This window comes from Cupressus sempervirens, chromosome 4 (assembly GCF_028749045.1).
Source record: "Cupressus sempervirens isolate cs-2001-9-10 chromosome 4, ASM2874904v1, whole genome shotgun sequence".
Lineage (NCBI taxonomy): Eukaryota > Viridiplantae > Streptophyta > Pinopsida > Cupressales > Cupressaceae > Cupressus > Cupressus sempervirens.
Window position 1 is genome coordinate 526144160 of NC_143121.1, and position 23432 is coordinate 526167591.

The window sequence follows — 23432 nt, forward strand, 5'->3', positions numbered from 1 at the left end:
TATGAAGACTCCTTGCATATGATTCACAAAGGTTCAACCTTATGCATCTTATGAAATTAACTTCTGGTTTTTATTTGAGCTTTGATTTCTTGAGTTTGAAACCCCTAACTTCCCCTTGAACAACACCCAGCAAACCATTAGTTCAATCAAGGCTTCACCTTATTTATAGTCTTCGGCAAGGTCAATCTCCTTTGATGAGATTTAGCACTTAACTCCAACTTCAACTCTTATTTTCAATTCACTTAGATCTACTTTGCACTTAATTATTTTGCTTCTTGTTTGAATTGAATCATGGTTTGAATTAGGCATGGGGTCTTTCTTTATATGCCTTCCTCTAAAGAGCCATATCTATTGGAGTATAGAGAGCCCAACCTCAATCACTAAATTCTACTTCCTTGCAACTTGTTCATACTCCTTTTATTGGCTGGCCCAAGCATTTACATCAATTGCAATTCATTTCCTTGGATGACTTGGTTAGCATTTGGATCTATTGGCCTAATTGAGATGTCTTCTTTCTTGTATCCAATCCATTTGCGATTTCCTTTATCCCTGACCAACCTCATAACAATCCAGATTTCTTCTTTAATTGGGGATCAAATTTCTTCTAGGACATTAAAATTAGAGCCTAAGCAAGGCAAGATTTCTGACTGTTATTCGGTTCTGGCCTTCAATCAGCTCTTGTGCAAATGACATTGCAAGCCCTTTCATTCTTTTAACTTTTCCTTACTTTGGAAAACCTGATTCTCTTCTAGTCATTTCGATTTTCATCTTCTTACAAATTGAACTTCATCTTGCAATCTAGAGTTTGTCTCAATTGTTAGGCAAAAATTATCATTTCACTGGGCTTGAAGCCCCAAGGAAAGGTCAGGAGTTTGACCTCTCTTGGGCTCCTCATCACTTTGCCCAAATCACTAAGTATTAATAGTATTTGTTGGGGGTGATATCAAATCTAATTTTTCCTCTTGAAATACACATTAGACTTCCATATTGACTTGAGTTCTTGCAAATGTTTGCTGAAAGTTGGATGTTTGCTTGCACAAGCATAGCAATCAAATTGGATGACTTGAATGTTTGGCAATTTTATTGACAACAACATGATCACAGTTCTCCCTCAAGTCTCTTCCTTCATTGCAAGTTGAGCTTCGTCATTGATTTCGAAATCAAAGGCCCAGTAGCTGGGAAGAAATCAGCATGCCTTTGGCCTTGGAGCCCTAAGGAAAGGGGAGAATTTCAACCTCCCTTGGGCTCCTCATTAACATCAATTTTGATATTTTACTAAGTGTTGGGCAGTTCTTATGCAACACACAGAATTTCATCTTGTTTTTCCTGATTATTGTCAACATTGAGGTCACATTCCATCACTTGTTCACACAAATTGCCTTCAACTGAATTGGATTTTTACACCTATTTTAGAATTTTGATTAATGCTTAATCCAATATCATCATGTTTAAATCAAAATTAAGGAACTTGGTTGGACGGAACATTTCACCCAAGCTGGAAATCAATTAGACTTTTAAATTCTTGCTTAGGATCAAACCAAAGATTGCACTATGTATGTGGATCATGACTTGACAAATGAAACTCCTAACTTGCCTCAAGATCTGACATGCAACTATAAAATTGATTTGCATCCCAATCTTGCCCAAGAGTTCTATCCTTAGATATTGATGCTCCTAGAACAACGAATGCGGATGTGGGTGTCTGCAGATGCTGATGCAGGTGTGTGTGCCCTGTGGATGCCTGTTGAATGCTACCCCGGGCATTTGGATGTGGGGGATGCCCAAGGTGAGCTTCCGGCATGCAACCTCCACCGGCATGCAACCTCCAAAATCCGGATACCCAAGGTGAGCTTCTGGCAGGCACACTGGTGCATCCAAGTGAATTCGCAGGCTCAAAAAAAAAAAAAAAAAACTTTTTATCACTTTAATTCACTTAAAGCACATATAAACATGTAGTAAAAACTTATTTTATTCTTTATTTTTGCTGCTAAACCACAACAGAGGCCATTCAACCATTTTTCATCTCATTTGGACTACATTTTGGCATTTTGAAGGCACGGTGATTATTTTGAAAGAGGATCCTTCATGGGGCAAGCAATAGCTTCCACAGAGGAGTTCATCTAGCACAAGTGGAACTGTTTTGGGTTCAAATTATCTTGAACTTGCAGCAGTTGCAGACGATGAGGATGTGAATTATCTGATTAGTGAATCTTGAATCTTAACTGATGAACATTGAATCGTGAACTAAATTTTGATTTTGTAATTGTCATGATTTTCTGATGAACCCAATTCTCGCATCTGCATCAGCAACCTAGGTTCTATCTTATCAACCTTTGAGACTTCAGATACGTTATCAAACTAAGACTGTAACTGCCAAGCAAAAAGAGGGGGTCCCCATTTGCAATGGGGTGACAATGCAAAAAGGTCACAATTGAAAACTCGACAACTATAGTTTGGGAAAATTAACAATCAAACTTCCAGGAGAAAGGACACCAAAAAAATTGAACATGTTATCAAGGGGTATGAAAATCTACATAAACAATAGACACAAATTTTGATATCCAGGCTTTGAGGGTCAAAGATGCATAAAAGAGGTATGAGTGCAAGGGAAACCTTGACAACCCAAAAGTTTGACAACTTCAACAATCAAGCAAAGTCAAAGGCCTTCCAGGTGAGGTTTAGGGAGCAATATAAAAGACATGCACGGATGTGCAACCCCAAACCTCCAATAAGGTGACAAACATGAATTACCCAATTTTGACAGGATTGAAGTAAGGAGCTTGGTACAAAAGGGAAGGTCTGCAGACATGAACAACCTCAAAACGCCAACCACAAGTGAATAACTGCAGCGAAGAATGCTTAGCAGAATCTACTTGAATTGCATTTTTTATCACAGTTGCAGTAGGTAAAAGTAAAACACGAAACAAACAAAAAACATTTATGTATGTAGCACAATGATACACTGTATCAACATTAGGTATAAATATGGTAGATTGATATTGCAATATCTTCCGTGATCATGTAAACACTTCTTACAAACATGAGCTCTGAAACATAAAAAATGGCAAATAAACAGAGAAAATAGATCTATCTAAATAAGATGCAAAAAGCTTGCCAAAAAACAAAGTACCTGTTGTTTAGTTGGCTTCCTAAAATTCAGAGCAAGGCAGTAATTGACAAGACTCTTCAATTTTTGATTGTAGCGATCATTACAAATACAAATTATGGGTATCTTGCTCATTTTGATGCTGGATATAAGATCTGTAACTCCACCCCTATCTCCTCCAGACATACCATCTACCTCATCCATAATTAAAACAAATTTCTGACTCCTTGAACTGCAGAAAGCTAAGCTATATGAGGATCAAAAAGATGTTAATATACAAGCATCAATTTAACTGCAACCTGCCTTCCAGAAAATGTAAAATTACCTGTTTGAGTGGCCAAAATTCAAAGCTTCATTGTTAATTAACTCCTTTATTGAATTTGATGTGCTCCCCCCAATGCCTCTTTCTATCTTAGAATCAGCTTTGCCACGGTTGTCACTAGCATTAACCTAAGTCATCAGAATTAGTCTTGCTTAGAAATAGATACTGTCTTCTATATTATAATGTGCACAAAAGCAAGATATTTTTACCTCAATTGTTGTGAAACCAAGCATTTGACTTATCAATCTTGCAGAAGTAGTCTTCCCAATACCAGGCGTCCCACTTAAAAGCACCGCCTTTTTGGAGATGTCACTATTGCTACCACTACCACGTTTTTGGCTTTTAGTCCCTTTGGTCTCAATGTTTAGATGTTGTTTATCCCAATGCGCCAGCCAATCATGTAACTGTTTCACCTGTGAATAGTACCCATCACAAGTGAAGGCTCAAAATATATCTTCACATCTTCAAGCACAATAAACCCAATATGATCCGAACTTAGCAATCATATACAAAGGTAAAATCTAAGCTCACTAAAACATCAAGAATGATACGTACAATGGATTGATTCCCAATTATATCATTGGGAGTCTTTGGCCGATACTTCTCTGTCCATATTTCTGTATCTCCTTTGACATTTGCAATTTTTTTCCTGTCTGGAACCTTGGGCTGCAAACATTTTTCACTTGCTTTCCTGCCAAAATCCTTGTTCATTTGACCTTGATTGGAAATCAAAAATAAAGTGTTAAACAAAGGAAAAAATTCAACGTATAAACAGAACATTTAAATAAATATTGGATGTCCAGGAAAGTAAGCATCATGTAACTGTTTTTTAAATTTTTCATATCCATAGATATTTAGATATTTTTCTCACATTATACTAAAAAATATTGTTTTTGTGCCTCACACATCGAAGAATAAATATTTCAATGGAAGATAATATATTTTATCAGTATTTATCCAAGTTTCAGAGACAACAAGACAGAGCAAGGGGGCAGTTTGGACTTTATGGAGCTAACAAAAGAATTCCAGATTTTGGGGACAGTGGGAAGGGCAACAAGGGACACTATTAAAATATTAGATGAAAAAAAAAAAAAAAAAATCAATCTTTTAAGTACAAATAACATAAATATACCTAAGAATAACTTGATGAAACTAAATAGAGCTGAAATTGTAAAACGTTGAAGATTAAAATATCTATTAAAGAAATAAACATGAGCTGATAAACAGCATATAATTCCTATGTTACCGGGCCCAGTGGAGAACTGGCCCCAGACCCAGTCCCAGATCCAACACATATGTACGACAAGGGATCATGAGGGTCATGGTAACATAGTTTTAAGAACACAGTCCAGGATTACATGAGAAAAGGAACAAGGATTACATGAGAAAAGGAACAGCTTTAAAGAGAAATAGTATACCATCCATGTTAAGTATAACACACATACAAAAGATGGCACAGCAGAATGATGCGGATGAAAATATAAATATTCTTTTGTCATTTACTGAACTATCATCAACATGGATCAATTCCTAGATAACAATAGTACACAAGACCTTAAACATGCCAGAAAACAATCTGTCTTTCCTGACATATAGAGAAATGCCTTGAAAGGGTTATTATTTGCGTAGAAGTGGTATGCAGAAAAGCCTACATATTCAACATGCTGTATATCATGCATTGCACTTTGATATCTAACACTTCCATTTTGTAAAATTACAAAGGCTATAATGCATAAATCTTTTTCTTGTGATCCAACATCTGCCAGACAGATTGCCTCATTTCAACCTTTAACAAATGTAAGTGTTAACTGCCCTTCAGATGCCATTGATTCACAAATAGATGGAGACAGATTAATGAGATGTCACTCATCCATGCAATCTACAGTTGCTAAGACTCCTTGGCACCACTGCCATTCTCCTGGTCAAAGCTTCATCTCTTCCTGAAGATGGGAACCCTCCGGCACCTATCTATCACATCAAGTCTTAGGGACAAATCCACATTACCAATTTCTTCTATACCACCAACATTTCTTTGGCTTTAAGAGGTAAGATAAGTTCTATGTGCACTGGGTTGTCTCCTAGCGTTGTCCAACCCTCCACCCTTAGTCCTGTGGGCTTTTTCAATATGCATTCCCAAACTCTTCATTGGTACTTATAAAATGATCAACGATAATACTGTTGGGTCTGTTAGTTCCCAAAACCGCAGGTTGGAATCCTACGAGCCTTGCCTGCTCGATGCTGGGATATCCAACTAGTTAAGGTCAACTTGACGGGATTGATCGATGCGATCTAAATCCCCTGCGCTTCCAGCTCTGCAAGACCGAGGCGGGTGTACCTAATCCTGGACGAAACACTTAGATCCAAGACGCTAAAAACAGATCAATTAGAATGCGAATGCAATAAAAGTTTTCCAAATGGCAAGAAATATTGGAAAACTTTAAACTTGCAATTTGTGAACTGAGAACAAAAGTAAATGATTGAAGTAATGTTTAAAATAAAGAATAAGTATAGATTAACGCAACAGATGAATATATTATTTCTTCAATGGAAAGAAATGAATCATTTGCCAGCATATGGATTATGAATCAGGAGTAAAAGACCAGTGCCTAATTAAATGGGCAATAGAGTCAAAATTATTAGTTGAAACGTACAACTTTATAAAGTTTAATATATTAAACTATAAATAAATTTAATAATTCAGACGCGACGGATCAATTATATGAATGCACTTTAAATCCTGCGGAGACAAATTAGACCTAAATACAGAAACAATAAAGTATTTCACAATATTTAAGTTTATCTAATTTAAAATGCAATAACGACCCAATCCACTTATCCAAATATTAAAATATTTATAGAAAATAATAAAAAACACTTATAAAGGACACAACTTTAATAAAAATTTAAAACTCTAATGCAAATAAATTAAATAAATACTTCTTACTGATCCGGAAATAAAATCGTACTGGAGACATTCCCTACAGGTGATCCATCCAATATAATTCAACTCCAGAATCGCACATGAAGTTATTCCATAATTCACCATCCAGAGGCTTAGTTCAAAAGGTCATTTTCTTTTCAAATGGAAAATATAGCATAGGTAAAAAATTGAAAATATGAATATTGAATTATATTGACTCTTTTGGTTTGGCTTTTACATCATATATTTATAAGATGCGAAGAGTTGCGAGTCCTTTCTCAAAACAACATACCCCTTCCTAACAAGTAACTGAATACTTGTTTGTACAACGTGGGCCTTAATATGACTCATTTTTTAAGTTGAAAATATTTTAAGAAATCAAAACTAATATTTTCAAAGCCATCCGTATGTATTCTATTCCAGGTAACAATATAAGCACGTGCATGTTACCGTATGACACAGGCAACGCTTAAAACATTTTGTCTTCAAATTCCCTTCTCAATTATACGGATGGTGGCGTAGTTCAACTCCGACTCCGTATTCGAAGGTCTCGACTTTCACTCCTCATCTATCTTCTGACCTGCTTGCTGGAGCATACTCACTGCACCCAAATTTCCTTAAATCTTCACCGTTAAAGCCATTCTGCATTACCCTAATGTTTTCCTTTCATGAGCGGGAGTTTGATGGGTTGTTTCTGTCTGTGCACATTGACTACTCCTGGACATAGCCTGCACTGCATATATATTAGCAGTGAAGACGTCAAGTGAAGAATTTCCTCCTATTATCAATGGAAGTGTTGCAAGTCCTTGCTCCATTGTTCGAACACCTGTGACAAAAATCCGAAAATTAGTATCAAATAAGACATTAATCCAACCACCCCTCATCATTATTAAAGGATAACTCTCTTGGCTGATCAATCTCAAAATGTCATCCTCAAAAATGCTTAATCCAGCTTTATAGCATTTTGCTAGCAGACACACGAGCAAAAAGTCTGGGTGCAAAGATGTCAAATGCTCAGAAGATGGTTGAAGCTTCCTAATAGCTGTCCTCAATGAACTGATTGCTTGCTTGGGCACTTGCAAATCCATTGCTTGTTCCTTAAAACTCTTGCAGAATGTTGTAAATTTTTCAGGAGCTACACGTATTTGTTCTGCTAAGCACGAATTAATAAAATTGAAGGACGTCAACAAGAACGCCTCAGCCTGTTCCAGAAGATTGTGCCTCCCGAGAAGATCTTCCTCTTATTATGTGTGCCATGTGATTTGTGCACTTGTGAATCATTATATTTCTTAATCTTGTACTTATCAAACAACCATTGTTGAAGCTTCTTCTGCAAAAATAGTATGTCCAGGCATTTGACCAAAATCTATTCCTCCATTCGAACCTTGCTGTTGTCTACCTGGATAAGTCTGTGCTGCTCAAACAGATCACAGTGACTATATCCACTTGCTTGTATTAGTGATTTCTTTTATATATTACAGATGCTCCCACACTTGTAATATCTGGTGTACTTCAGCATAATGGAATCATGGTACAGAATCTAGATATATATCAAGTCATTAATTGCAGCTAGCTTGAATCTGACTCTGATTGGTATGCTGGAGATAACATTTTCTGGGCAGTAATTCATATACAGATATAGCTTCTGGTTACTACTTCAGTTCAATTGTTGCTGCCTCTAACTGCAAATATAAATACTGGAATCATAAAAAACTAAAATCAGCATATGCCAAATTCATTGTATAAATGGAGACACAAATTTTAGGCTCCATCAGGGTCCTCCTAGATACTTGTACCTAAGGTTTTCTATTCCCCATCTGGATGCCCTTCCACTGCCTTGTGGGCTCAACTCCTCACACTTCTATTTGTACTTGTGCTACCATGTGGCTTATCTTTTTATGTTAGCCCATGTTTATATATTTCTCTGTTGTGTTTTTCTTTGACCTTTATCATATTTGCTGTGTCTAGAGCCCCTCTGGCACTGGTTCTTTATCATTGTAACTGTTGTGAAGAGTAAAGACCAATCCTTTGACCTATTCTAAATCACTTGTGGAAATTAATATAATTTAATTCATTTCCTTCTACCCTAATTTTTAACCTAAAATTTTGAACATTTCTGCAGAATAGAAACAAAAAGGAGATCTAACAGGGATGTTCTGGGGAGATATACGAGGAGATTTGTATAAAACTGTTCAAAGGGGGAGATCATCAAGGGGAGACAGCATGTGAGATATATCAGCATCAGATATGGAGTTAGTTGTTTATACTGGCAACCTAGTTAGAAGCATGCATACAAGTTGATTTAGACGTCCATCATGTACCCCTCATGCAATTACAAAATGTATGTTCTCTTTTGGGCACTTTATTGCTAAACTTGCGCAAAGTAGTTTCTCTCTTATGGCCACTCAAATGAGACTTTCCAGCCAAATGTCATTAATCTAGAAGAAAACTACTTTTTCTACTTTAGTTTTTGGAGGGAAAAAACTTTATTTGTAAGTCTAAATTTGCAAAGCTAGCACCCTCTTAAAAACATCCATTGTGTCATTTAATTTCAGACAAATTTTTGAATTCCAGCTCTCAAAGATAAATCCCTTGTCGACATAAACTAGAGGACAGAAACCTCTGATTTTTGGAGCCACTAGAGGAAAATTCTTCAATTTCTTCTTTGTTGGGTGTAACATTTATGACAATTTTATCAACTGCTGGATGACATTGTTGACTGGGGTAATCAGCTAGGCAAATTCTATATTCAGGGCCACATCTGCAAAATATTTGACAGTGCTATGCATCATTGATTATCGTACAAGCTGTCCACACTTGTGCTACTTCAAGTTATTTGATGTGCTGGAAAAATTAGTTAAAACTTACAATTAATTCTTAGTTTTGCTGCTCAAAATGAAAGAAGGGCCTGTATCGTTGCTGGAATAGGAAAACTGGAATCAGAATTGGAAATTGGAAATTGGAATGGACATTGGAATTGCAATTCCAGACTCCTTTGGTTCGACAAAACTAAAATTGGAATTTGAATTCCATGCTGCCACATCTCTGTCAGACATATTGTCAAACACTTTCCTTGCATCCCTCATGGTCCTCGATTTTGCATACATACCTACAAGAGCACTCATGACAACAAAATTCAATTAACGAACAGTTTAAATCACTATAATATTCAAATTAAAAAAATCACAAAGCAAAATATACAGTTTAAATATTAAAACAAACTATACAGAATTCAAACCAGAAACTTGCAGACAATGTGAAACTGTTTCAAATCCTCCGTGAAAAAAATTGAATATTCATCTGAAAGGAATTGAATCAATTACTTACCTTCTTTCTTCCACAGTCAAATTCATCGATGAGAATCTCCAATGGTAAAGCAATAGTTGAGCAGGGACAGATTGAAGAATCAATCATGAATTGGCATTCAATGGCGGAGCACTTCACCATTTTCAACAGCTCGTCCTCCGCCTCCTCCTCAACTTCATCACCAAATCCATAAACAGGCACAGTCGGAGCAGAGGCAGCACATCTCTTCTCCACCACACTTTTAAGCCGCTTCTCAAATTCCCTGCTGTTCCTCAATGAATTTAGGGCAACGACTCATTTACACAGGTCTTCATGGGACTGTGCCAAAGGACATGGTCCGCTTTGGCATTATTTGAAACTGAATTTGAAAAAAACATAGCAGACACTCCAGTGCACGAAACACCTACAGCCTTACCTCAATTGCATCTCACAAATTCGAGAAGCAAAGAATAAAGCACCCAGAAGGGAATCGTTCAGAAGCGAGGGAAACTACACCGGACTTGAAATAATTATGAAATATGTAAAAGTCAAAAATGAGAATAAGAATAGCAATTCCAATAACAGGTATTTTTGAGAATGGACAAATGCTCATTTTGGGGCCAAAATGGGAATACACATTCCTATTCTCAATTCCGATTTGGTGCACCGAACGGAGAATTAAAAACAAATTCTAATTTTCAATTCCTAATCCAGTTGAATTCCAGCAACCAAACAGGCCGTTGCTTGATCCAACATGAATTCAGAAACATTATTTCTTGCTGGTCTAAGCCTGCAATATCATTGTTTCATTGCTTGGAACTGGTTGCTAATGCTGTCAACTGATTGATAAGTTGATAAAACTCCATAATTATTGCCTTGGTTAGCTGTGCTGCATTTTGGAAAGGTCTGTTATAGATCTGATTTGTTATGTATCACGACTCAAATATTTACATACTGAGCAGCAAGGTCTAAATTTTGGATAATTACTTGGGTGTTCTCCTTTATTCTGATTTATTAGACTACAATTAATTGCCATGGACACTGCTGCAGATCAGTAAATTGAGTGTTGTTAAGACATAACAAGCTCACATTCAGACACAACAAGCCCTCATTGATCAGGAATGGTGCTGAATATGTTCTCAACTATCATACATGCAAATCCATGATTTCCATGGGAAGTATTTCCCAAGTTAAGCAGTTAATCAATGGTTGTGGCAAATTTCTCCCACTTTTATTGCATAGGGAAAGAAGAAAATGAGTTGGCAAAAATTAAATCAGTATGGGCTGCTTATATAAAAGGAACAAAAGGTCATGGATCAAATGATATAGAAGTTTAAAGAGCTCTTTCAAGAGGCCAAGTGTCCGTCACCAAGTAGAACAATAGAACATGAGATTTAATCATTACCCGATTGTCAACTTCCTGATATAGGAATCTATCGGCCAAGTCTAGTTGAAGCTATTGGAGTCATTTAAGGGAACAACCACTCATTGCCCAAGGAGTAATAAGACCAACACCCGGCTTTGTAATTCTCCAATAGTGGCACTACCTCAGTAAAATAGTACTTGGCAGATGTGAGTGGACTATCAGACCTTTAACAAGACAACCACCAATATCCACTACCACAGATGATCTCTTGGATCAATTACAACATTTAAGCATTTGACCTAGCCAAATTTCAAATCTGTAAATCACCTGGTCAAAATTAAGGGTGTAAGGAAAATAATATTCAAGGAATCAACACATTTCAAGCACTATATGAATGTTTTGTACTCACAATCAAATTGTATAATTAATGGGCAACTTTCAAGAGGTCTTTGAATGAGGTATTGAGAGCATTTATTGACTCTTGTGTGATAATTTTCCTTAGACGTGTTAAGCTTTTGCCCAGAACTAATTACTAAAGATAAACGGCAATAAAAGAGCATAATCAATACACAAAAGACTCAATACATTTATCCTAGGAAAACACTTCCACTTGAAGGGGAAAACCTGGCCACACCAGCAAAATATCTCTTTGGTTGATAATAAAAATGTTCGAGTACAAAGCTTTCACTAGATTGCTTACAATAAACTGAGCAATGACATAAATAGATTGAAATGAGACTTAGACACAAAGGTCTCTTCAAATTTGTAATACAAGACCCTTCATATTTCCATATTCATGCCTCTTCGCATGACATATGGCACGCTCTTTAAATATTATCACAAATGTATCTTTTCAGCTGAAGATGACCATAACGGTCATGACAAACATATTTCTATTTCATAAAATCAAAGATAAAGATCTATACTACAATCTTCAACACTCCCTCTTAGCAAGAGAGAGAACTTTAGTCAAACAGGCACAAATGTTATCTCAGCATAACATAATTCACCATAGTTACTTCATAAGCACATAAAGTGGAGTCATACACATGACTTTCAAAAAAGAGTTCCCTTCCACCATGCCTACTCGCAAAGGTCGAATGAGGGCTTTCACCTCAAACTTCTCCCAGAGAAGAATGTATTTCTACCATGCCTATTTGCAAATGGTGGAACAAGGGCTTTCAACTCAAACTTCTGCCAGAGAAGAATGCATTTCCACCATGCCTACTCGAAGAGGGTGGTCCACCATATGTACTCATAGAGGGTGGAACGAGGGCTTTCACCTCAAACTTTTCTCAAAGAAGAATGCATTAATAACTAAGATATACTCTTAGCGGAGACTCCCTCTTAGTAGGGACAGCTTTAATCACCACAATAAGATAGCTGACTATTGCATAAACTTGCAAAGGATTGGACATCTCCCTCTGCATAATGGCTCCTCCTATTATTCATTGTGGAATCGGGCTAAATTTACCTGGTTTTTGTTCTTTGGCGTATTGATTTAAAGACCATGTCCTGCATACACTTACTCCAAGTAGTTATAAGAAACACATAATTTTGTTCTACCATGCTCTGAAGATTATCATTTTAGTTTCAGCCCAATCGGGTTTGAGATAATTAGAGACGAACTAGTTTCCGACAAATTGGAATATACATATATATAGGCAGAAGTCAAAAGCATGAGAATTGAATGTGTCTACCAACCTTAAAGACAAACTTTTAATGCATCTCCAAACATAAACTATTTACCCATGCTTGCCTCAGTTTAAACAAATTCTCAGGATTGAACCTTAATTAAAAATATGCATAACAGATGACAATTATAAAGTATCTATGCTTCCATGTTGTTAACTTTTGCCTCCTTGTTGTCACTTGTTCACCCCTTCTAACATTTATGAGGCCATTAGATCCATGAGATGCAGCAAAGCCGCTGATGAGGAGGGGTTCCAAGCAAAACTCGTCAAGTTTGGTGCCCTGGTTCTTGGCTCCTATCTCTCTATACTCTTTAAAGTGGTTTGTATTGGTTTTCCTGTTTCTTGGTCAAGGCATCTGATTTATCCAATTCACAAGACCGGTCCTGTCTCTAACCCTAGTAACTACAGGACCATCATGATCGGACACACGTTTGCCAAACTATATGCTACAACCCTGAATGTTGTGTTATCCAGAGAGCTTGACAAGAGAGGTTGCAGAGCTAGAGGACAGGTTGGTTTCCGTACTGACTACCAGACCATGGATCACATTTTCACTTTACGGGCTATTATTGAGGAGGCTAGACACAGATCGACGAAAGTATACTGCTGCTTTGTTGATTTTTGCAAGGTTTCTGATTTTGTTCCTAGGATGGCTCTATTTTTTAGAGACTTCGAGTGATTAGGATTTCAGAGATGTTACTGACTACTATCATGAGATATACACAACTATGGTGGGTAGATTCAAGACTCCTGAGGGATTCTCAGTTCCAATCCATAGCACTGTTGGGCTTAAACAAGGCTTCCCTCTCTCCCTCATTTTGTTCGGTTTGTATACTGACGAGCTTGAGGACTTCCTTTTGAAATCCTCACTCCCAGGAGATGGAATAGCATCAAGTCTTGATCTCCATTCTTCTTTTTGCGGATGACATGGTTCTTGTAGCTTCTTCTCTAGAGAGTTTACAAAGGCTTCTTGATGGTTTGGCTTCCTTCTATGATCAACGACAGCTTGTGGTTAACTTGGGTAAGACTCAAGCTATGGTCTTTAATTGCCTAAAGACCTCTCATCTTCACTTCTTCTTTTAGGGACAGGAGATTTAGATTACTTCTTATATGTATCTAGGATAAAGTTTTTTGGATCCCGCTTCAATATGAGACTAGCGATTCAATCCAAAGTTAGTGAGGGTATGGGATCTCTTGCTATGCTTGAGAGACAATGTTTCAGACACCATTTTCAAGATACCTTGTCCAACCTATCCCTCTTGGACTCCCTTGTTTAGCCAACTGATCTCTATGGCTCAGTGATTTGGGGGCCTTCTCTCCTTGTCTCTAATTAGGCCTCGATCAAGCGAGTGCAAACATTGCTTCTAGGGCGTATCATTAGATGTCACAGATTCACTCCTCATAGTATTATTCTTGCTGAGTTTGGTGCTCACCCCTTCAAATTTGCGGCCATATTTGACCTAATTTTGTTCCTTCCTGACCTTCATGGTTTTGCGGATTTGGCTGGAAAGCGAGATAGATACTCCTAACTCGCGTATTGCTCTTCTGTGGTGACTGCGAGTTCTAATACTAGCTCTCAAGCTCGTTGCTGGTATGCTCAGGCATCCTCTCTGTTGAGCTCAATTGGGATTGATATTAACTGCCTCCCTCCATACCAGTGCTCACTGAATGCCCCTACTCATCTCCTCCCCTCACGTCAAGAGTTAAATGAGCACGTCAGACTAGATATTTGCAGACAGTACATTATCACCACCAGGACTAACCCTCTTGGAGGATTACGTCCGAGGATGGCCTTCTATGCTGAGCACTTTCTGGAGATCTATGATTTCATCCTAGTTACCTATCTCGACGTTGGTGTCATGCCCTGCATATCTGTCTAGGGTCCTTCAGAGTTAGTTCTCACCGTCTTTGGGGCTCAGACTGACCATCATACTGATAGCGAAGAACGGATCTGTCAGCTATGTACTTTAGCGGAGGTCGAGATAGAGACTCTTTTTATTTTCCGTTGCCCTATCTTTTATGAGATCAGAGGGAGATTTCATTATCTGATCCAGGACTGTTTTTCTCTTTCAGCTTTCTTCGATTACATTGACCAACAATGTCTCGCACTTTATCTTCAAGAGGCCACCCTGCTCTGTGATAGTATGTTGCAGTCACTACTTCCTTACCGACATACCTCTAATCAGCTCATTACTGCCTTTTTCTCAACTTTATCTCCGTCACGTGGTGTGAAAAGGCCGTCCACTTCTACTAGTCGTTCCAGGTCTATCAGACCCCATAGCAGTTTCTTTCGTCAGTGACACTCTTCCAGGAGCTCACATAGACAAATCAGGGCTCATGTCCACCCACAGTCTTATCCTTCTGTGACTGATTTCTCTTTGCCAAAAAAGGACTCCTAGTCTTTGCCTTGGCATTTCTCTGCACCTCTCTTATCTTCTTCTTGTTTCTTGTTGTTTGCTTTTCTCAAACATCCTTTGGTGTTCCTTTTGTCAGTTGTCTTGTTGTAAACTATTAGTCCCATAGACCTTTTGTGGTCTTTTGTTGGACATTAATATTCTTATCTTATCTAAACCAGAATACAATCTCCTAATGGCAGCATCCAACTATACTGATAATTCGTCTACGAAATAAAATGCCTATGATGGTCACCTAGCAAATGGAAATGTCATGCATAGGTGAAGAAATGAGGATGTCAGTGTTGAAACTGGTCGACCCTGCATATTCAATGGATGAGTGTCTTGGAACGACCATCCTCCTCTTGTACTCACCTACGTTTAGCAATAGAGTATGCAGCTCGATGTGACTAGTTCCACATCCGACAAATATGCTCATCTATCGAGTTTGGTCTCAACAACTATTACTATCTTCGATAGCCTTGTCCCTTGAGAATGGTGTCATTGAAGCAAAAACAAGAGATTAAAAGTGAATTGAATTACAAGGTGAAAGGGGTTGTCATCCCAATCATAGAACGAAGGGTTGGCGTACTTCACAGAGCGATAAACAAAAACTTTACCTTGGCAAGAATTTCCTTCATACGTAAATGAATTCGCTCTCCCACAATACCACTAAAAATGCTCTTCGTTCTCCAAACGCTTAGAGAAGGCATGTTACCAAAGCCTCAACATGCATCCAATTGCAAAGACGTTACAACATAACTATTGGGGTGACGCAGCTGCCAGGAAGTGGTGAGATAAATATGCAACACAAGACATTAGACCAATCACCAAGACACGTAAGGAGGAAGTCAGTCTTAATTGAGGTGGGGCATAAAATGAATAACTTTTACCCAACCATCCACACCGAAGACACCCCTTGCTTAGTGACCCAGGCCTCTCAGGCTGCAAAATAGGCTATGTCGGCTTGGAGATTAGTTGAGCGAAGGAGACATGACACCCTGTCACATCACCTCCCTCTAAAGCTGAATAGTTTCTCTCTCTAAATATGATCTTTTAATAATGTGTCACTAATTTCGCAAACAACGTTGCATAATCTCTAACCATCCCATTGTATCCTGCAACCAAGAGAGATTCATAAGATCCATTTATCATAGAGATCAATGCAAAGATATACTCTATTTCCAGCTATGCACAATCATCATAGAATACTTATCTCTTTGAAGTCCAATCTCAAAGAGATACACAACATTTGACTAAGAGCATGCCAGCATTCATTTGATAATCATAGACCTTGTTGAACAAAATGTATTACTCAATAAAGATGTTACCATAAAGGAGAACCAGCATCTTCGAGAATATCCTTAATACTCTCAACTCAAGCCTTGAATTCTCGGAACTTAACTCACTCTGAAACTCTAATCTGAAATGAAGGAAGAGCCTTTCTTACTCTTGAACCAAACAATACACAGGACATGCTTGACTCAATGCAAAGAAGAAACGCGCAAGTTGTGGTCACATCTTGATACAAGCTTAGTATCCGTATATTCTTGCCAAGAACTTGCAGAAGATGAATGCAGGGCATCTTTGTTGATGAGGCCTAACTTCCATCTTCAAAACTACTGAAAAGTCTCTAGATAACAAATAATGATAAACTAGGAATAATAATACAATTTTTAATGAAGTCCTTCTCAAGAACATAAGATCTGCTCTTTATGATTTCTACAACAAACAAGTCTGATCGATGGTTTGAAACACTACTAATTGTATTCTTTAACTTATACTCCAATCATTTTAAGGCCAAAAATGAGACGATATGATTAGAAGAAAAAATGTACGTTTGTGTATACACTAGATCACTGGTTCATGCACAAATACAATTCAATAATCACTTCTAGCAACAACTAGATAACAATGTATCTCACACGAGATATGATATGAACTGATGATAATAGAAGACTTTAGCCAATCTAACCTGATATATGCCAATTTATTTATAATATCAACAAAATAATATAAAATACATCTCTTCTCATGTTAGTAGTAAAATAATAGAAGAAAGAATATGTATCTTTATTGTGGATCAATTTATCAATGCCCCTTCACCTTTCCTGACAAGGAGCTCAAATCTAAAGCTTTGGACCTCCTTAAAATACAAGAAAATTGTAGACCTCTCCCTCTCTCCCCACTACTTATATCAAAATCAAGGACCAGTCTACAATCCCATAGACTTTGCACACAAAATTTCTTCTACAATACATCAAAAATGATCATAGTACCAAAGTGAGGTTGATACTAATCACAAATGAATAATCAAACTAAAGTCTTAAAAAATGAGAGAAATTGAAGTGCCAATAGAAAATCCCTAATCGTGTGCGAAAGATTGTCAGAGCTTCTTTCTCCGTCGCATCACTCTGCCCATTAATCTCCACTAGAAATCAATGGTGTGATAATATTCACCACACAGAGGTTCAATTCACACACAAAATTAATATGATAGGGACTTAAATGTTTCATGACTAAAGGAAATAAAAAGCTTCTAGTAACCTCAATAATATAACTCTAGACGATATATGATAAAAACTGGAAAAAAAAGAAAGATCATATCAAACCAACACTTCACACATAAAAATATGTTGATATTTCTAACTCCAAGGAATTGTATGTTATTCTTGCTTTGAACGACCTAAATATGTCCCCTACTGTTGACTAACATTTAACTTGAGAAAGAACTATGGAGAAGAGGAACATATGCGATCATTTCTTTGTTTATTTGGTAGCAACGGAAACGAAGTTGGAGATGCAAGTGAGGTCATTGCAACCAATGATTTTCATAGCACAAAACCCATAAATCACATCCCTACAAGAGCATTAGATATACAAAATGAAGACATCTGTTGAATGCACGAATTATGAAATGGGCGTACTGAGAGCTGAAAACCATGGCCAAGACCATAATTTGTGATGAGCTAGTTGTCGCCATCATGAAGAGTTGTTACAAGCAAGACGTGATGTTTAGCACAATAATCCTAAAGAAAATGGAAATGTCAAAACATCACAAGTAGTAAAGAGGAGACTTCAAAACAATCACTGATCATAACCGTCGACAAATGCTTCGTCGAGAAGACTCAAAGGCAAAGCAAAAGATTATCGCTTATCAGATTCTCACTTGAGAATGATGTGCATTCACTCTACTTCAATTTTTCCTCTTCCCTCAAATTTCAAACTTCCTTAAAGATGCTTTGTTCCATGCTATGCCTACAAAACACTAGCCCTTTCTGCAATATCTGAAAATGATAATTCTATTCCTTGCTAACTTCTAAAAGGCTCGCAAGGTATCTCTCTCGACAACATGCAATCCACAATCAACTAACCTTCAACCAAATGAATCAAGACTTAGCTGTTACGAAAAATGAACCATCATGAAATACAAAGAGTTGGCAAGAAATCCTCCAGCGATGCCTTGCAACTCATGGTAATAACAAGGCAATTCTGCTACAACTTCCAGCACTATCAACATTGTCACGAACACTGACGGGATGATAAATTCAAACACAAAATTGATGCAGAACTTATAACTGCTCAACATAATCTTCATAATAAAAACAGATGAAAGCCATGACATCATAGATTTAGCAGTTACAAATGAAGGTGAGAAATGCTTAAAATCAACAGTCTCCCTACATTTGAACAAACCATGAGCTAGGCAATGCCATCAGATGAGAAGCTTATTGACTTCATAGTTTTCAACAGGCCAAACACCACTCACGGTGACACCTGATAATCAACAATTGAATTACTTCAGAGAATCAATTTACTTCAGACATTCAATCACTGTGCTCAACGGAAATTCAAATGCCCTGAAACTCCTACACATACAAAAAAAACCTTTCCTGCTCTCGATTTCCTTTGAAATCTAACTAATCGAATTTTGCTAAGTCGGACAAATTTGACACATACTCGTAATGAAACACTTGACTCGTCTTCTAATCTTCTCCTCTGCTCCATCCAGATGCTCCATATTTGTTAAATAGAGCGCCCACCACATTGCGAACAACCTGATAAAAAAATGGATAAAGCAATTAAAAGAGGAGTCTATGATACAACTAGATGGGAAAGTCCATGTTTTATTTCTACCATGCGAAGTAGATCTCAAATGAGCATGGACTCAAGATGGTCATCAATGTGTAGCACGATCCAACATCTGTACCAACCGAGCTGAATAGCCAATCAAGTACCCCTCATGGAATGCACAATCTACATCCTCAAAGACTACCAAAGATGAAAGAGAAGACATAAATTTTCCAGAGCTCATCCTAAAGGTTGCTACTAACACCATCGACATGCTACAAACACCATCGGCAAGGCAAACTTCGACACGAGGTACAATCTCACAGAAACCACTTCACAATCCACATCTACAAACTCAATCCAAGAGGAAGTCTCATAATTTGTAAAGAAGCACAACTATTCCACCACTTCTCTGAAAATGGACCTCACTGGCACTTTCAACATAATAATGGGGATCATGTTCCCAATTGATCAAGAACCCTTTCGACAAATCCACATGTGCATCCCAAAGGTTCGAAAGTCGATCAGAATAACCACAAGTTTACAAACATATTAAATGCCATTGAGGCTAAGAGAAGTATGAAATTAGGGTTGGAATCTAGGACAAATATTCTTTCCTCGGTGATCAAGTGAGGAAAATAAAAATGAGAGACGATAAAAAAATTAATAGAGCCTAATATCTCATAGTATCTCAGAACAATGATACTCCTATATTATTGTAATAACCTCAATCTGATACCATGTTAAGTTTTTGCCCAAAAATAAAGATAAACGGCAATAAAAGGGCATAAACAATACACAAAAGACTCAAGACATTTATCCCGGGAAAACCTTTCCACATAAAGGGAAAAAACCTTTGTCCTAGGAAAACCCTTCCACAAAAAGGGAAAAAACCAACCACACCAACAAAATATCTCTTTTATTGATAATAAAAATGTTCGAGTACAATTTCACTTGATTGCTTACAATAAACTGTGCAATCATATAAATAGATTGAAATGAGACTCTTCATATTACATACAAAGGTCTCTTCAAATTTCTAATACAAGACCCTTCACATTTTCATATATTCAACACTTCATATTTCCATACGTATGCCTCTTCGCATGACATATGACACGTCTTCAAATATTATCACGAATGTCTCTTTCAGCTAAAGATGACCATAACAGTCATAACAAACCCATTTCTATTTTATAACATCAGTGATAAAGATCTTTATCGCAGCTACAATTTTCCACAAGATGACGTTCTAATTTTCAAAAAGGAAAAATGAGGAACATTAATCTCAAACAAGTCTTGCAAAGTACTAAGGGAGAACAAGCTGCAACAAGATGATGAGAAGTATAAGTTGAGACAACAATCAGGTATCCACCTTGTACATGTGGTTGGGGATGGAGAAATAGGGCTATGGTAAAGTACTAAAAACCATAGTAAGATGACCTATACTTTCCAAGTCACAAAGAAGCAACTTCAAAAGGAGCAATGCAATATGTGAGGGAGTTTGTTAACTATTTTTCATCAATCAAAACCATTGTATCCTACCAAGAAAATTGGGAAGTGCTTCAAGTGGGGAAGCAAACAGCAGACAACTTAGAAAATTGGGAAGTGCTTCAAGTGGGGAAGCAAACAGCAGACAACTTTGACAAAATGCACCTGTGTTGCCTTTACCCAACCTATAACAATCTTTTGAGGTGTAAATAGATGCTAGTGATTACGTTAAGGTTTGTTCTCCTAGAAGAAAGATCAATATGTTAATATGCACATAGGGCAAGAACCACTGTTCCACCTGGAGGTGTCCCCACAAAAAACTCCATGTCCCCTGTATTGGGACATTTCTAGGACTTGGAAACTTGGAGGGGACGGAGATGCCACCCAGTCATATGGCACATGCCATACAGATTGCAGCTATTACCTTTGTGAAAATTCCTTTGCCTTTCACGGGAAGCTCACTGAGATATTATATTGCAAACTTTGCCACCTCAAATTCATATATCAACACCACCACTATGTTACCATCCCCTTGTTGTCCTCAAATTTATGCCCTTGGTACCCTCATCCAACTCTAAATCTTTCCAAAAGGATGAAAAGATCGCCAGCTTTAATACCACTGTAATATGCACCCTTGTATCCCCTTGATTTTTTGTTTTTCTTTTCAGTTTGAGAATGTTTCATAGAGAGAATAGAAAGAGCGGATTTATATTACAACAAATACAATACTATGATAACAAATTTAAAGAAAATGCTTGCAATTGTCACTTCTAAAATCAGACCAAAGCTGAAAGTACAGTGCAAAGACAAATTTAAAGTATAGTCACTTATTATAAACACAAATACAACATAACAATTTACTACTAATGAAAATAAATGATTGCAGCAATAACAACCAGAAAGTACCAAGTTCTAGGAGCCCTGGGTTCTTCACCAAAATGCACCAAATGGCACAGTTGGGTCTACAGATGTCAAACTGCAGGAAAGATCTTTAAAGAAAGTAAATATCAGCTCCTCAAACCCCAATGGGCTGTCTTAGAATCCTGACATTGACCCTCAAGAACTGATATGGTTGGTTGGGAATAATATGGCCAGCAATGAAGAAGATAAAACCAGCAAAACAGAAGTTTAACCACCCTCATCTTCACCAAGATTGCCCTCTGCAAATCCAATAAACAATAAGCTCTGTGTTGGCACCGGTAAAATTTGTTAAAAGGTAAAACTCAGTCTAGGATTGTTGGCTTAAAAAACTCTAGACATCAAGTTTGGTTGTTATCCCATATTGGTGTTATTTTGTCATTGACCTTTTTATCCTGATCGTAAGTTGAAAGTTCATGTTTCGTGTGTTAGTAGTGTTAAGTGTTCCCCCACCATGTTAGATCATCCTATCTACATCTTATTAAGGTTTTTCATTGCCTTTGATATTAAAAGCAGCAAAACAAGGGTGTTGTCCCTCACAAAACCGCACCCCGAAGGCGTATAAACAACAAACCAAAGAAACTATTTGCAACAAGATCAAAAAAGACCATTGACAGTAGACTAGCGTCATTGCTAGTAACCCACATCAAGAGTGGGAAGACAAATCACCCACAACACAGGAAGGAGAAAGAGAGACAGTAGGGTGATTTTCCCTTCGCTAGCAAACAATTGTCCAGGTGATACTTTTAGAAGGGTCCTTGTCCAAGTGATGCTTTTAGAAGGGTCCCCACCACTAGAAGAAGGTGGTGCAACCCTCAAAGAAAGAGAATCAACACCAGCACTATGACCAGACTGCTAACAGTGTTGAACCTCACTAGCAATAGCCTACAGTAGAAGGGTCCATGCTAACCATATGAGAGTGTGTCAGAAAAGGATGACAAAGAGCTACAACAAGAAGGAATACCATAAAGCTTTTGAAGTTGGTGATCTAGTTTCGAAAGAGAATCCTAAGAATCAACAAAATCAAGAACAGAAAGGAAAGCTTGAACCTAAATGACTAGGTCCATATATTATTACAATTGCCTTTGGACCCAGTGCTTATCATCTCTCAACACCTGAGGGAGAACTACTCCCCAAGCCTATCAACACTCTCCATTTGAAGAAGTTCTAAGCATGAGGTAGTCTACCTCCATAGCTCCTGTAAATAGCATTTATGATTTAGAAAAAAACATTTGATATATGCTCCTGAAAAAAATCATAAAATGATCGTCTCAGTGACAACCTGGCAAACAAGCCTTTGATGTATCTCAAAAAAAATCAAAATATCAAAAAATTATAAAAAATTATAAAAAGTCCTAAAAATATATTAAAACATCTTGCCAGGTGGTGATAACCTGGAAACAAGCACTACTTTAGACCTTTGCCCTTTCATTTATCAGCTCATGGCTTTGGCCATGAACAAGTTGACCTTCACCACACATTTCTTCTTGGTTTGATATCAATCTTTGTCTAGGTCTAGGCGGCATGTCTCGTGACATCTTTGGTCTCTAGGACAAACTGGTGTTTCTCAAATAATGTTTCTCAACACTATCCCATCTCGACATAGGGTGTTTCTCAACACTTGTTGGATATATTATCTTGAACCAACACCTTGTTAGGAGTTCGAGTGGTATATTTCTATAACACTTATAGGCATAAATCTTAGAAATATCAGTGACAATCTTTACATTGCACTTAAACTAAAATGACTAAGCTATGTTTAATCAAATTTCCCTTGTATGTTATCTGTTATCAATGATTTTTGATGATGTTTCATTCCTTGGTCTCTCTAGGATGTCACTCGACTAGAGGATTGGGGGCAAAGGA

The 23432-nt window shown here is 37.4% G+C and overlaps 1 protein-coding gene across 1 annotated transcript in view; it reads right to left on the reverse strand.

Annotated features, from left to right (window-relative positions):
- Positions 1-23432, reverse strand: part of RFC1 (replication factor C1) — a 128440-nt gene that overhangs the window by 96427 nt on the left and 8581 nt on the right. The window contains exons 8-11 of the mRNA XM_089825784.1: positions 3984-4144; positions 3638-3841; positions 3432-3556; positions 3131-3338 (exon numbers count right to left, since the gene is read on the reverse strand). Of these exons, the coding sequence (XP_089681910.1) occupies positions 3131-3338; positions 3432-3556; positions 3638-3841; positions 3984-4144 (698 nt within the window). The remainder of the gene's footprint in view (positions 1-3130; positions 3339-3431; positions 3557-3637; positions 3842-3983; positions 4145-23432) is intronic.